The sequence below is a fragment of the Ovis aries genome, chromosome 19, assembly GCF_016772045.2.
Source record: "Ovis aries strain OAR_USU_Benz2616 breed Rambouillet chromosome 19, ARS-UI_Ramb_v3.0, whole genome shotgun sequence".
In the NCBI taxonomy this organism is placed as follows: Eukaryota; Metazoa; Chordata; class Mammalia; order Artiodactyla; family Bovidae; genus Ovis; species Ovis aries.
Genome location: NC_056072.1, coordinates 16,719,119 through 16,733,081, shown reverse-complemented (window position 1 = coordinate 16,733,081; position 13,963 = coordinate 16,719,119). Strand labels below are relative to the sequence as shown.

The following is a 13,963-nucleotide window of genomic DNA, read 5'->3' as shown; positions in this document are numbered from 1 at the left end:
CTGTATTATGGTACAGGCAGGGTAGGTATTACTATCCTTGTCTTATTCATATGAAATTGCAGTTACAGAGAGTTCAAAGTCATTAAAATTTATCAAACACATGTGCCAAATGCTGGGCTAGTTTCTTTATTCACACTTAATCCACACAACCGCATTCCCATTTTATAAAGAGATAGAAGCACAGAAAGGTTCAAGATTTGGCCAAGGTCACACAGCTAGTAAGTAACAGACCTTGGACTTGTTTCACCAAAGGTTGTACTCTCTAGCTGCAGAAAGTTACTTAACTTCTGTTAAGTAACAAGTTCTGCCTTGTTACTTAACTAGGAATAAGTAAAACTGGTATTAAAATTTAGATCCTCCTATATTGGCCCAGGGCTTTTTTTCTCCAAAGCACCTTGCTGAGAAGACTTTGGCATTGCTCACTAGGCTCACAGATCCTTTCACTGAATGGCACTTTTAGCCCTTGCTGAATAATGCAAATGAGGTTAAAATCTGAACAGTTCACAGATATGATTTGTACTCCTACAGGTTGTAAATGCCTTCTGTCGGCAAAAGTTGCCCGAGATGAAGGGGAAGGTGCTCACCCGGTTAAAGCACATTGTAGAACTGCAGCAACTACTGGAAAAGCACTTGGCGGGTGAGGGAAGGGTCCTGGCTGGGAACCCTGCTGGGCAATAGTGAGGAGATAGAGGACAGCCTTTAAGCCAGACTCAATGATAGCTGCCCCTAATTCATGTGGGACATGAAAATGTTTGCTCAACAGAAATTTTAAAAAATGAATACAGCCATTTTCCTCCCATTGTTTTCTCCAGGAGTCCTTGGTGTTTGAGAAAAGACAAGATATAAAACACTGGTTGGGCTTTTGTAAATTACTTTGCTTCTTCAGATGTCAAACTTCCAGTGCCCTTTACCTTCCTGAACATCATCAGGAGTAAAGCTGAGAGGCCTCTTGATACCCTTTGACCATTAAGAAAACTTGTTTTACAGTTCTAGCTTGATTTTTCTGGGGAAAACAGAGCCTCCCTCAGGCTCTCATCTAAATAACTGTGTGTAAAACAAACTACTCTGTGACCAAATATTGCTACTATCTTTAGATTTTAAATGTAAGTTTATTTTTAGTTCTTAGCTGTTTGGATACTTTATATCTTTATTTAGAATGATTTTATGTTGCCGCTAAGTTGCTTTAGTAGTGACCGCAGAGACGGCAGCCCACCAGGTTCCCCTGTCCCTGGGATTCTCCAGGCAAGAACACTGGAGCGGGTTGCCATTTCCTTCTCCAATGGATGAAAGTGAAAAGTGAAAGTGAAGTCGCTCAGTCGTGTCCGACTCTTAGCGACCCCATGGACTGTAGCCTACCAGGTTCCTCCGTCCATAGTTGACCGTAATCAATCAATGCAGTATTTCTATAAGTTATCTTTGGCCATTTTACTGTGCCAAAATGGTTAGTGTCACATGACCTGCAAGCATCTGATAGATAGTCAGCCATGTTTGGTAGTTCTGGAAAATAGGTTTTAGCTACTTGGGTGATTATCATTCAAATTTAACAGTGGTGTATGGTTGGTATACATTGAGCTTCCTGCTCTCTGTTTCAGTCACCCCAGACTATGTTCCTCCCCTTGCAAACTTTGACTTGGAAACTTTAGAAGTAACACCTCATACCAGTACGGCCGTTTCAGCAAAAATCAGAATGCAAGGAAAGACAGGTATTTTCTTTTCCTCTTATTCCGTGTCCTCCTATGTGTTGTGTTGAATTGACTTAGAGGTTATATGCATCAAAGGATCAGTAATGGGAGAGATTATATAACTGAACTCTTTCTTTAGCATGGTTATCAATGAATTGTAACTTAGGGTTATAAAATTAACGTTCTTCATCTCTAGGTAGTCTTTTTCTTGAAGGCAGTGATGTTTCGCAAACAAGATTATTGATTATTTCAGTTACTTTTCTCCTTTTGAAACATAAGGAGGAAAGAAACGAAAAGCAGATGGCGGCAAGACATCCTCCCCTGATGTGCTTTCAAAGGAGGATAGTTCAGAATGTGACCCTACACTAGCTGAGAGGAGCCAACAGGAAAAGGTATTGGAATGATGAGTCTCCATGAAGGTGTGTAACAACCCAGTGAAATTAGCAAGGGCTAGCATTATCCTATGCATTTCACAGAGAGAAAAGTTATGGAAAGGAGAGGTGAAAAAACTCTGATAGGCCTTGGAGTGACCCTGTGAGTAGCAGAGGTTGGTTTAGACTCGAAATATTTATCACTACCACACACTGGTTCTTCTCATTATTTTCTTGATCATATTACTCCCTTTTTTGCACCCCAGGAGTACTTTGAATTATCTTGTAGCAACTATCAAATTCTGTCTTTGGATGTATTCTAAATATACTTCTTTTAGCCTTTTTTCCTCATCTGATCCCAGATTATTCCCTTCTCAGTCAGTTGAGATAACATGAAATGCTTAGTAGAGCTTCCTAATACAGATACTTAACAATTTCCTATAATTGTGCCACTCACAGAGTTGGTTTGTGAAATTGCTTAAACCACATGGATCCCAGTTATTTCTGTTCTTTAGCTGTTGTTTAGTGAGTATTTGTTATGTATAACTCCTCTAATCTCTCAAAATCAAGTTTAGTATTGATACCTATATATAATAGATGAGAAAACTTAAGACCCAGAGAGACTAGGTGACTTGTTCAAAGTTATACAGTTAATAAGTGCTTCAGCAAGGGTTTGAAGCCACATTTTTGGTCCTTAAGTTCACAGTTTTCTGATCCACACCATAGTGCCTTGATTTGCCTAATAGTTCATCCCTAAGTGGAAACCAACCAAGAGTCTAGATATGCATCCTATATCCCAGTGTTACATTGGGTACTCTGTCTCAGGAATATTTTGAGACGTTGGAAAAAGAAAGTTGGTAAAAGAATGTAATGAAGTGTAACTTTTTGTATAAAGTAAATGCTTAATTGCACTTTGAAACCTTCATTTAAAATTAGATTAATATAGAAGCCTTGTTCTGTTGGTTACTCGTACTTCTTAGGAATTCAGAGGGAAAGAAGAAAAGACATCAGTGTCATTACAGAATTACCACGCTTTTTTCCGAGAGCTGGACATTGAGGTCTTCTCTATTCTGCGTTGTGGGCTTGTGACCAAGTTCATCTTAGATACTGAAATGCACACCGAAGTAAGTGACAGAACTGAGATCCCAGAACTTAATCTCTTCTTAGGAAGTTCCTCAGCTCTCTTCCTGTTTCACAGAAAACACCATGACACTAGGAGAAGTTGGACTCTGGCTTCCAAAGCCTTTATATGTGAAAGTGCAGATGAATAATTATCCTCATCATCTTGATGTTTATAAATCTAAGTGTTTTTTTTTTTTTATAGTACAGTAGACATTACAGAAGATCATGCTAATGGTGTGATCCTTACTTTAGGTTACTAATAACCAGCTGTTTGGATTATTTTTATAAAGCAGCACTATTTTGGTTTATAGTTACTCAGTGTTCTTTTCACTTTTTTATGATATTTGTTCAGTGTCCATGAGATACTTGTTGAGTCAGTTTTTTGTATTTGCCGCTCACCTAGACATTGGCAATTCAGTAGTAGATACAGCTCGATGCTCGCCTTCAAATAGCTCATAATCTAATAAAGGAAGTAGACAACCAGTAGTACATGCTATGTGGATGATCTGAACCAGGTACCAGTGAAACTGAGGAGAGAATGGTATTTATAATGAACTTGAAAGTGGAGGACATTTACACAGAGAAGGTACTTTCTGATATGGGGTTTCACCAGAAGGTAGAGGTTTTCCAGGTTAAAATTTTTTTTTTTTATAAGAAATGGTGTGGATTTTGCCATAGATTTTTACAAGAATATGTATTTTTATAAGAATATTTATTTTTTCAATATTTCTATATCAGCCTGTACTTGGAGATTCTCCATAAATGTACAGTTAAGTGAAAAATTTGAAGTGAGACTGCATTGGACCCATTCTATTTCTGGTAGTGCAATGCGCTTATAATGATTCTGCCAGTCTTATCTTAATAGTAGTGAAACATTTCAGGGAGAGAAAATGCAAAATAATCATTTAATGAACAGAGAAAAGCAAAATTTCCTTGAATTAGTCATTTTTTTTTAATCCCAAGGTATTTAGGAAAGGCATTACTGGTCCATAGCTGGAAGGATATACCAGAGGCATTTGTTTCTAGAGAAAAGGTGTGTCATTTAAAACTATACTGCCTCATTCCTATTAATAATTTTAAATTTTGTTTTACTTAGGAAATGCATGACTTTGACTTGTTGATATGTGAGGTGGGGGAAATTTCCCCCCTTTCTTTTGGTAATGATCAGATTCTTTACACATTGTAGACAGTAAAAACATTAAACTGTATCCCCAGAAGATCGCTAGAGCATGTTGGGAATTAGTCTTTCATTCTTCCTTGTAACAGGCTGCAGAAGTTGTGCAACTTCAGCCCCCTGAACTGCTTTTCTTGCTGGAAGATCTCGCCCAGAAGCTGGACAACATGCTAACACCTGTGGCCAGGAGAGTCCCCTTCCTCAAGGTTAATACAGACAGGAGCACTGGGCCTGTCCTATGGATTTGGAAACAGAGAGGTCTGAGTAGTGAATGAGCTGTCAGTTTCTCTGACACTGTTTTTGGGTGGTGTGGTCGTAGCCCGGTTGCCAGCCTACAGTCACCTTGCTTCAGAAAGGAACTCTAAGACCGAGAAAGCAAAAAGCCACCCAGAACAGAAGATATATTTCCAGACGTCCTGAGAATTCCTGAATCCTCTTCTTTGCTTGGGTTTTGGTTTTAATACCTTCCCAAACAGCCTTTGTCCAAGGCTCAGCATGGTAGTTGGCAGTCTAGAACAGTTCACAAGCTCAAGTGTGTATCTAATGGACAAATGCATGTAGCATCTGGGGAAGCAAATGGATGATAGGAACAGCAAAATGAGAGTTTTAGGTGTGAATGTTTAAAATATCCAGTTACTTGATTCTTCTTGAATTTAATATTTGGTCTACATTCTTATTAGACTAAATGATTTCTATTTTTGTGTGAGCTTTATCTCATTAGTAATTTGGGGTTTGTATGTCTCAAACACTGTGCTGTGCTTAATTGCTCAATTGTGTCTGACTTTGAGACCTTATGGCCTGTAGCCGGCCAGGTTTCTCTGTCCATGGGGATTCTTCAGGCAAGAATACTGGAGTGGGTTGCCATGCCCTCCTCCAGGGGATCTTCCCAACCCAGAGATTGAACCCAGGTCTCCCTCATTGCAGGTGGATTATTTACCATCTGAGCCATCAGGGAAGCCCAACAATACTGGAGAGGGTAGCCTATCCCTTTCCAGGGGATCTTCTCAATCCAGAAATTGAACCTGGGTCTCTGCATTGCAGGCAGATTCTTTACCAGCTGAGCTACCAGAGAAGTCCCCTCTCAAACACTGTGTACTCTGTAAAAGCCAATCTCTTGGTTATTTGAAGACTGAGTTGAGTTTCCTGTCAAAATATATCCCTAGTTTCTTCTTTTCGCTCTACCTTCTGGCACAAGGTTTGATTAAACCCCATAACAGACTCTTAGTTTCAAAGAAGTTATCCAACAGTTTCTTCCCTAGTAACTCTGCATTTATTATAGAGCAAAGGAAACCGGAATATTGGATTCTCACATCTCCACCAGAGATCTGCCTCAGAAATCGCGTTTAGGGTTGTTCAACTGCTGAACCCCATGTGTAACCATCTGGAGAACATTCACAACTATTTTCAGGTCAGAATCCTATCTTATCATTGTAGAGATTTAGAAATTGCTAAATGAACAAGAGATTTCATTTTTGCCTGAAAAATCTTAAAGGATAATGAGAGCAATTGCTAAAGCAACAGTCTTAAAAACACTTTTCCCTTGTAGTGCTTAACTGCTGAGAATCATGGTGTAGTTGATGGACCCGGAATTAAAGGTCAAGAGTGCCACATAATGTCGTCCTGCTACCTGAGGCTCCTGCAGATTTTTCATGGGCTTTTTGCTTGGTGAGTATGTGGCAAGTACAGCAGGTAGAGATGATCAAGAATGTCCTTGCTTCTGCCTGACAGACACCAAGGCACTGAGGTGTAGAAAAGAAGAAAGGACTCCAAAAGGTTATGTCAATATGACACTTACTCTTTCTGGAGTGTTTTTGTCTGCATCATTTAATTTGGTTTGGCACACTTTATCTATTATTAACTCATTTGAAAATCAGATGACTTGCTCTTTTCTAATCTGTAACAAATCTGGCCATCTGATTCTTGGCTAGTTCGCTGTGGCACCCTTTCCCTAGTAGCACCAGGGTGAGTGTTGTCAGAAGTTGTTACTCAACAAGTTGCAGATAAATTCCAGATTGTGTGGTAAAGAGCTGCAGGCAGTGTAAGCCAGGGTGTGTAGGGATGCCTTCATGAAATTGTGGGACTTGATGGGGCCCTTGGAGGGTAGATGGCTTTGGGAGGTAAAGGAAGAAACTGTAAGGCACGGCATGGACAAGAGTAGAAATGAGGGAGGTGTGTCCCTTACATGCTTCTGTTCCTCAGGGCTGAGTCTTGGCCTCTCTGTTCTCATACAGGTTTCCTGGGCTGTCTCAGATAAGGTTAAATTCGGGCTAAAATTTAATTTCTGAGCTACAGGCATTTAACTCCCAACTGCCTACTCAGCTCCTCCTTATAGCTGTGCCATTGACAGCTCAGATTCATCACATCCAAAGCGTGTTTCATCCTCCCCACCACTCCTTCAGCTTTCCCTGGCGAGACAGATGGCACTACCAGTTGCCTGAGCTAGAAGCTAGGAGTTGTTCTTTGTCCCTTTCCTTCTCTCTACCCTTTCTCTGTTCCCCATCTGATCACAAAATCCTGTTGCATTTATCTTCTAGATTGCATCTCGATGGCCACCTGTCCTCTCTTTCTCCACTACTTCCAGACTCCTGTTATCGCTCACCAGACCTAGAACAGCTTTACAGTTGGTCACTCTCTGCCTCCACTTTTCCTCTTTTGGTCCCTTCACACAACAATTAAAGTAATCTTCCCAACATAAATCTGATTGTATCCTAGCCCACCTTTGTTTTGATTGCCGTTAGATTTCTCTTGAATTCAGTCTCTTCTACTTAGCTTCTAAGGAGTTTTATTATCTGACTCTTGCTATTCTACTCACTGTGGTGCACTCTGCCCTCCAGTTATACTGAAATAATTTCAGCACCCTGTATAGCATTTACCTGGAAGGCTGCACATACTCATCCTTCTGCCAGGATCTTCCCCTTCCTTGACCCTCCAGTCTTTTTTAACTCATCCTTGAAATCTGGATTTAAACTTCAGTTCCTCAGGACCATCTTCCCTGACCCCTAGACTGGGTAAATCTTTCTGCCTCTCTTATCCCCACTTCTTTTCTAATACTCTTAGGATAAAACTTCTCACATTTTATTATAATTATTTGTTCATCTGTCTTTCCTGCTGGACTGTGAGCTCTATGAAGCCCTAGACCAGCCATTATCGTATTCTCAGTATTTAAAAACACTGCCAGACAAAGGATTTGAACAGATGCTTAATCAAGGAGATATGTGGGTGGCAAGTAAACATATGCAAAGATGTGCAGCAGTGTTAGTTATTAAGAAAATACAAATTAATATTATAGCACAAATGCAGTAAAAAAGACTTATCTTGCCAAGTGCTGGTGAGGACATAGAGTAATTGGAGCTCTCACATGCTGCTGTTGTGACTGTAAAACGGTATACTCACTTTTGAAAACCGTTTGGCAGTTCATCAGAAAGTTAGATATACACCCACCATACCACCCAACCATTTTACTGCTAGTAAAAGTAGTAATTTATCCAAGAGAAATGAAAGCATATGTCTGCACAGAGTCTTGTATATGAATATTTATTGGAACTTCATTTGTAATATCCTCAAATTGGAAACAATTAAAAAGTCATAAAATGGTGAATGGATAACAAATTGTAGTGTCTCTCTGTGGTAGAATACTAAATGCAACAACATGGATGAAAAAAGAATTATACTGAATAAAAACCAAGACTGTAAGAGTATGTAGTACTTGGTTCTAGTTATATTAAGTTTTAGAAAAAGTATATAATCTTGTAGTGACAGAAAACAGTTCAATGCTTGCCTCTCATTGGGTGGGAGGATGGAAGGAGGGCTGGATTACGAAAGAATATAAGGAATCTATTAAGAGGAATAGATATGTTTATTGTTTTCATTGGGGTGATGGTTTCTTGGATTTGTATATAAGTCATGAATCAAATTCACCATTTTAAATGCATGCAATTTAGTGTATGTCCATTACACTTTAAAAAAGCTATTCAGGAAAAAACAAAAACAAAAAACATAGGCCCTCAGAATTAATTTGTGGAAAGGAAGAGAGACTACCACTGGTGATGCGGAAATGTTTCTAGAGGAGTGAAAGTTCTAGGGGGTCAGGTTGTGCTGGGCTTTGAAGGTCAGGCGAAAGAATTTGAATGTTGTCCAGGGAAGTAATTTTGAAGTTTTATGATCACATCCATGGTATAGTAAAAGCAGTGTTTTAGAAAAATCCTTTTGGCCTAAGAATTGGAAAGGCAGCCAAAAAGACCAGTGAAAAGATGTTGACGGGATCCATGCATGGGATGATGATAAGGGCCTGGCCTAGAGTGATGGTCTTGGCTTGGAAAGGAAGAGATAGTAGGAAAGATAATCAGAAGACAGAGCTGTCAAGATTTGACTTAATCTGGTATGGATTAGACATTGATTTAAGCAGTTTCACAAAATTATTAAAGTTTTTTTGTTGTTTGTTTTGAGAAGATTGACAGTTAACTCTAAAATGAATACAATAAAGGAGAGGTTTTTTTCCCTTGGAAATAAACCTAGGAGGAGGACTGTTACAGATCCTTAAGAAAAGACTGTTTTGGGTGCCCTTCAGCTTCTAGTCTGGTATTCAGAGCTGTGACTAGATTTAGCGCTTGAGTACCTTCAGTACTTTAGTTCTTTTTCTTCTGTTGATTTAATGATGGTACAGAATAGTGGCCAGGATCCTTAAATGCTGTCCACATAATCTTCCTGAAACTGAGCTCAGCTACCTTTCCTTGACTTTCCTTTAGGAGTGGATTCTGTCAAGTTCAAAATAATAATTTACTGTACTCAGCCCTTGGGATCCTTACTAGCCGACTGAAGCCAGGAGAGCATGACCAATCCATGGAGGAGCTGCTCAGGTGGGTTGGACCGTATGTCCCTGAAAGTTATCTAAAGAAATTCCTAGGAATAAAACAGGCAAGATTTCTTGGAGATAACTTGGTGTTTTCAATGCCTTTTCCTCATTTATGTGAGCTTTCTCATCTGTGTATTCAGATATATCCTTAAGCTTTAGAAACTGTTGAATAAATCAAACTAAATCCTCATGTATCCTTCATCCTGTAAAGTTTGCATTTTCAGGTAACAATGATGAAAGTGCTAGCCAGCTGTAGTCATCTCTTGATTATCCAGGTACCTACTCTGTCTCCCAATTGGGTTGGATAATTAGGTAGCAGTCAGTTATCACTTCCCTCGTCTTGAAAGAAGAGGAGCCTAGACTGAGAGCACAAGAGATGAGAAGGAGCTCTAAGGAGCATGGGTTCAGCCTCTACTCCAGCTTCACCCAGAGCAGTTTGGTCTTTCCCCTACCTCCTCTGAGAGCCTAGGCCATCACTGAGTCTGCAGTCTGCCTTTAGAACCTTATTTCATTTTCAATACAGTTCTTTTAAATTTGTTTGACTTACTTCCCACCAGTCAGTCAGTAGTTGACTCTGATTTTATTTTAAATTTTAGATTAATTGTGTTTCTTCATCTGCCATTACTTTAGAACATGAAAAGCTAACTACATATGATACATGTATCAGAAGCTCTGCTTTATCATTTCCTTTTACCTTGTCCCTATGAACCCATAATTTAAACATTATACCCAGTGTGTTGCCTCTTGCCTTAAAGAGCAAATAATTTACCTGGGGTTGCACACGTCAGCATGGCCTAGGCTAGCACTTGGCTATCTTGGCATATATGACCCTCTTCAATGCTGGCATCCCATACACTGGGTCAGGCCTCTACACCCTGGCTTTCTCCATACAAAGTTACATTTCTCTATAAGATCTTGAAAGAAGGTTCTACTAAAGCACCTGCAAATGAGGAAGATTCTGCTTAGACCATCAGGCATTTCAGTGGACTTGTGTAACTCATGGATTTAGACACATCTGTAATACTTGTGATGGTGGGTTTTTTATTTTTTTATTGTCTCTTTACAGACAGAGCTTCCATTATTTGCAGAATTTCCATGCCAGCATTCCCAGTTTCCACTGTGCTCTTTATCTCATTCGACTTTTGATGGTCATTTTGGAGAAATCTACAGCTTCTACTGAGAATAAAAGACAAATTGGTGATGGATCCTCTTTTTTTCCTTCATGAATAGACTAGTAAACTTGGAGCTTCCTAGAACCTTGTAAATTGTACAAGCAAATCTCTCCCTCACTGTGGATATGCCTTCTTGCTATACCAAGAAGGACATAGTCCCAGTAGGAGCTATGTCTGAGCTCTGCTGACATGGCTTAAACTGAGTGTGGTTAGTTTACTTTTTACTTGGCTGGATTTGCTGTTTAACTTTTGTTTATTCATATCCTTTTTTTTGTTGTTGTTTAAGTATCTGAGACATTTGACAGAAAAACATAAGCCATTAAGCTAATAAAATGGAACAGAAAGGAGAAATCAGGATTAAGTGTAAAGAAAAGTCTGGTCCATCCCTGATCTTTTTAACTATCTTTTGACATTGCTCTTAGAATGCATCTCACTGATAAATCTTAATTGGCAGCACAGACAGAAAGCAAGAAGAAAATGCAAAACCTTTATTATTCCTGTTGCTTAAAGGGGGAGGGTTTTATATGAATCTTGGAGGCCCATACTATTTATTGTTTATTGGCCTGCCAAGGAGTACCTGAGATGGACTTCCCACTGCCCAGCAGCATTCCTTTACTCTGTGTGTCTGTATGGTTCATGTTTGTGTCAAGACAGGGTAAGAGGGTGGGACATGTTAGATCTTAGAGAAATGGGTTTATTTCTGGTAGGAGGACTAATAGAGCAGGAACTCATGAAAGCTTTTTTTTTTTGTCAAAAATTGTCTGTTAGCCTAGGAACTTCATAGTAAATATAAAAGAATAATGTTTTTGATCAATTATCATCCCCCAAAGACTGCAAAACAAGAATGAAGTTCATTTTCCATGAATGAAATTTGTCTTGTTTCACCAACAGCTTCCCTGGCCAAACAGTTCCTCTGTCGAGTATGGCCTAGTGGAGAGAAAGAGAGGAGCAGCATTCCTAGTGACCAGCTCCAGGCTTTGCTTGGGTAAGAGGCTCAGCTTCTGTCCACAAGCCAAATAGCCTTCCATTTGCCCCTGTTCAGATCCCTTGTCTGGTCAAAAACTGAGAAATTTATCTTGGTTGATGATAATTTGGAAGCAGTGAAATAGGTGTGAAATTAACGTAATTTAGAATATATGGATTTTCAGATCCTCTAGTTCTGTTTTATACTGTCAATGCTTTAGTAAATCAAATCATAGAGGAAGTGGAGGAGTCTGCTGTTGTATCCTGCCTTGTTAACCCATGAGTCAGATATTTATTATTGCCTACCATATCTAAGACACAGCCATCACTTCTATCGTGTCTGACTGTATTTCTAATGGAGACATCATTTCCTTTACTCCTGACAAGTAATTGGAATCTTTATGTTTTTAAAAATAAATGTTGGGAATTCCTTGGTGAGCCACTGGTTAGTGCTCAGCACTTTAACTTCTGTGGCCCTGGGTTCAATTCCTGGCCGGGGAACTGAGTGTGTGGCATAGCAAAAAATAGATTCATAAAATAATTGCTAATAGTTGGTTTAAAGCTTAGTACCTGGATATGTCTCAAGAAAGAAATCTAGATTTAGAGATTCTGTAACATGTGTTCATACTCCTGTGACTATCAATACAGCATCTACCTGGAGCACACAGACAGTGTACTGAAGGCCATAGAGGAGATTGCTGGGGTTGGTGTTCCAGAGCTGATCAACTCTCCTAAAGAAGCCTCTTCTTCCACATTCCCTACACTGACCCGGTAAGGGAGCACTCTCCTCTAGTCCTTTCCCTAAGTTAGAATCATACTAATGTATGTAGGTTCCAAATAACTACCTTACTCTTCATCTAGCTCTGACACAGAAGGTATGTGCAGTCATTTGTTCAACACATAGAATGTCTGCTGTGAACGCTCTTCAAGCAGCCCTCACCCTGCCCATATGAAAGGATGTTATTGAGGAATGACTTCAGTAGTTACAGTTTTTAGAGACATTGGGTATTTAATCACCACACTTTTTTCAGTGCATTCACCCTTTATATGTGAAATTATTTTTCCAATATTTTAACCACCTTTAGAAGGATACAGTGATTATTGTGTCTAACCATATGTGTCTCACTTAATGGGTTTTGTGTCTCATAGTATCTGTGGTTATCTGATATTCATATAGTCTTTATAGTTTATAATGCATTCTTACATTCCTTATTTCATTTGATCCTTCTGATGAATCTGTGAGGTAGATATCATTTCCCCTCTTTTACTGATGAGGAAAATGAGCTTTAGAGAGGGAGCTTGCTTGGAACTAGAAACTTAAAGTTTAATCTTCTGATCACTACTTTCCTGTTCTTTCTCTGCCACCACACTCTCCCTTCATGAAATTAATCCCATGGTTTCACAGGCCGTCTTCTTGGCTCATTTCTAAATCCTTCCTGCTCTCACATCCCCCTAGAGTGGACTCTAGTGAAAGCATGTTTCGAGAGGTGGGGAGGGAAATCGCTTTGGGTTCCCTGGTTTCACCCCAGGACTTTCTTTGTGATGAGTGCATCATCATTGTGTGAGTGTCATACTTTTCTCTTGTAGGACCACGTTCGTCATTTTCTTCCGAGTAATGATGGCTGAACTAGAGAAGACAGTGAAAGGTCTTCAGACTGGAACAGCAGCAGATTCACAGCAGGTGAGTCAAATTGTCCCACCTCAGGAAGCAGACTCTGGATTATTCAGAAGATTCTGGTTGTTCTTCTCCTTGGGTCTAGAATTTTCTCCTAAGCTATTTCCTTTAACTTATTGAGATCCAGAACTTTTTTCAGAGAGTTCTTGATGTCCTTTCTTCTAGTTGGAAGTGAGAATTAAGCTGTTTTCCCTGGCTACTTCCTGGGGATAACCTTGGACTCCACAGACCTAGTCTGGAAAAAATATCTTTGGTTGCCGCCTCATGTACCCAGCTGCAACTTGTGAGCTGGCATGAGGTTAACAAGCCTGTTTCAGATGCTATGGTCCTAGGCCTTGGCAACCTGCTAACCAGAACAGAGCTAGCCTGCTGGGAGCAAGAGCTTGCTTAGGGAATCAGAGAAACTACAGGGATATGTTGCAGAGGCTTTTTCCTACTTGTAAGTTATTGAAGAGGAGTTGTTTTCTTAAAAAGTCTCAATAAGGTACCCCAGTGATACCATATATGCAGGCCTCCAAACCGTCTTGTGGGTTCACTGGTTGCCACATCTGTTTAGGAGGATAAGTGGTTTAAATCTCTGTATAGCTCTGTAGTTCAAGAACCATATATTAGTGGGAACATGGTAAAAGAAGTATTTGGCTGCAATTCAAAGATGCCTGTATATTCGGCTGCCCCTAGATTCATGAAGAGAAGCTCCTCTACTGGAACATGGCTGTTCGAGACTTCAGTATCCTCATCAACCTGATAAAGGTGAGTATGGAGAGGCTCCCTGTTCCATCTCACTGGCTAACTGCAGAAACTGCCAAGGGGCCTGACTTCCAAAATGGGCCCTCTCAGCTCCTCCCCACCTTTTGTTGGGCACCTGTTTCCCCATCTTATCCCTGTGCCCTGCCCATCCTGGATAGCACCTCCCTGCTTCCTGTGCAGTGTCTTTCCCTTCTCTGCCTTCCTT

General features: G+C 39.9%; 1 protein-coding gene across 5 annotated transcripts in view; it reads left to right on the top strand.

Annotated features, from left to right (window-relative positions):
• Nucleotides 1–13,963, top strand: part of FANCD2 (FA complementation group D2) — a 49,701-nt gene that overhangs the window by 27,984 nt on the left and 7,754 nt on the right. For all 5 annotated transcript variants that reach the window (XR_009597505.1, XM_012099503.4, XM_012099499.4 and 2 more), the window contains exons 26-38: nucleotides 529–637; nucleotides 1,593–1,703; nucleotides 1,962–2,074; nucleotides 3,034–3,177; nucleotides 4,442–4,555; nucleotides 5,629–5,757; nucleotides 5,896–6,014; nucleotides 9,095–9,205; nucleotides 10,268–10,398; nucleotides 11,265–11,358; nucleotides 11,985–12,107; nucleotides 12,924–13,017; nucleotides 13,690–13,761. Coding sequence is in view for 4 of the 5 variants with exons in the window: in XM_012099503.4 (XP_011954893.2) it covers nucleotides 529–637; nucleotides 1,593–1,703; nucleotides 1,962–2,074; nucleotides 3,034–3,177; nucleotides 4,442–4,555; nucleotides 5,629–5,757; nucleotides 5,896–6,014; nucleotides 9,095–9,205; nucleotides 10,268–10,398; nucleotides 11,265–11,358; nucleotides 11,985–12,107; nucleotides 12,924–13,017; nucleotides 13,690–13,761 (1,464 nt within the window). In the remaining variant the exon portion in view is untranslated. The remainder of the gene's footprint in view (nucleotides 1–528; nucleotides 638–1,592; nucleotides 1,704–1,961; nucleotides 2,075–3,033; nucleotides 3,178–4,441; nucleotides 4,556–5,628; nucleotides 5,758–5,895; nucleotides 6,015–9,094; nucleotides 9,206–10,267; nucleotides 10,399–11,264; nucleotides 11,359–11,984; nucleotides 12,108–12,923; nucleotides 13,018–13,689; nucleotides 13,762–13,963) is intronic.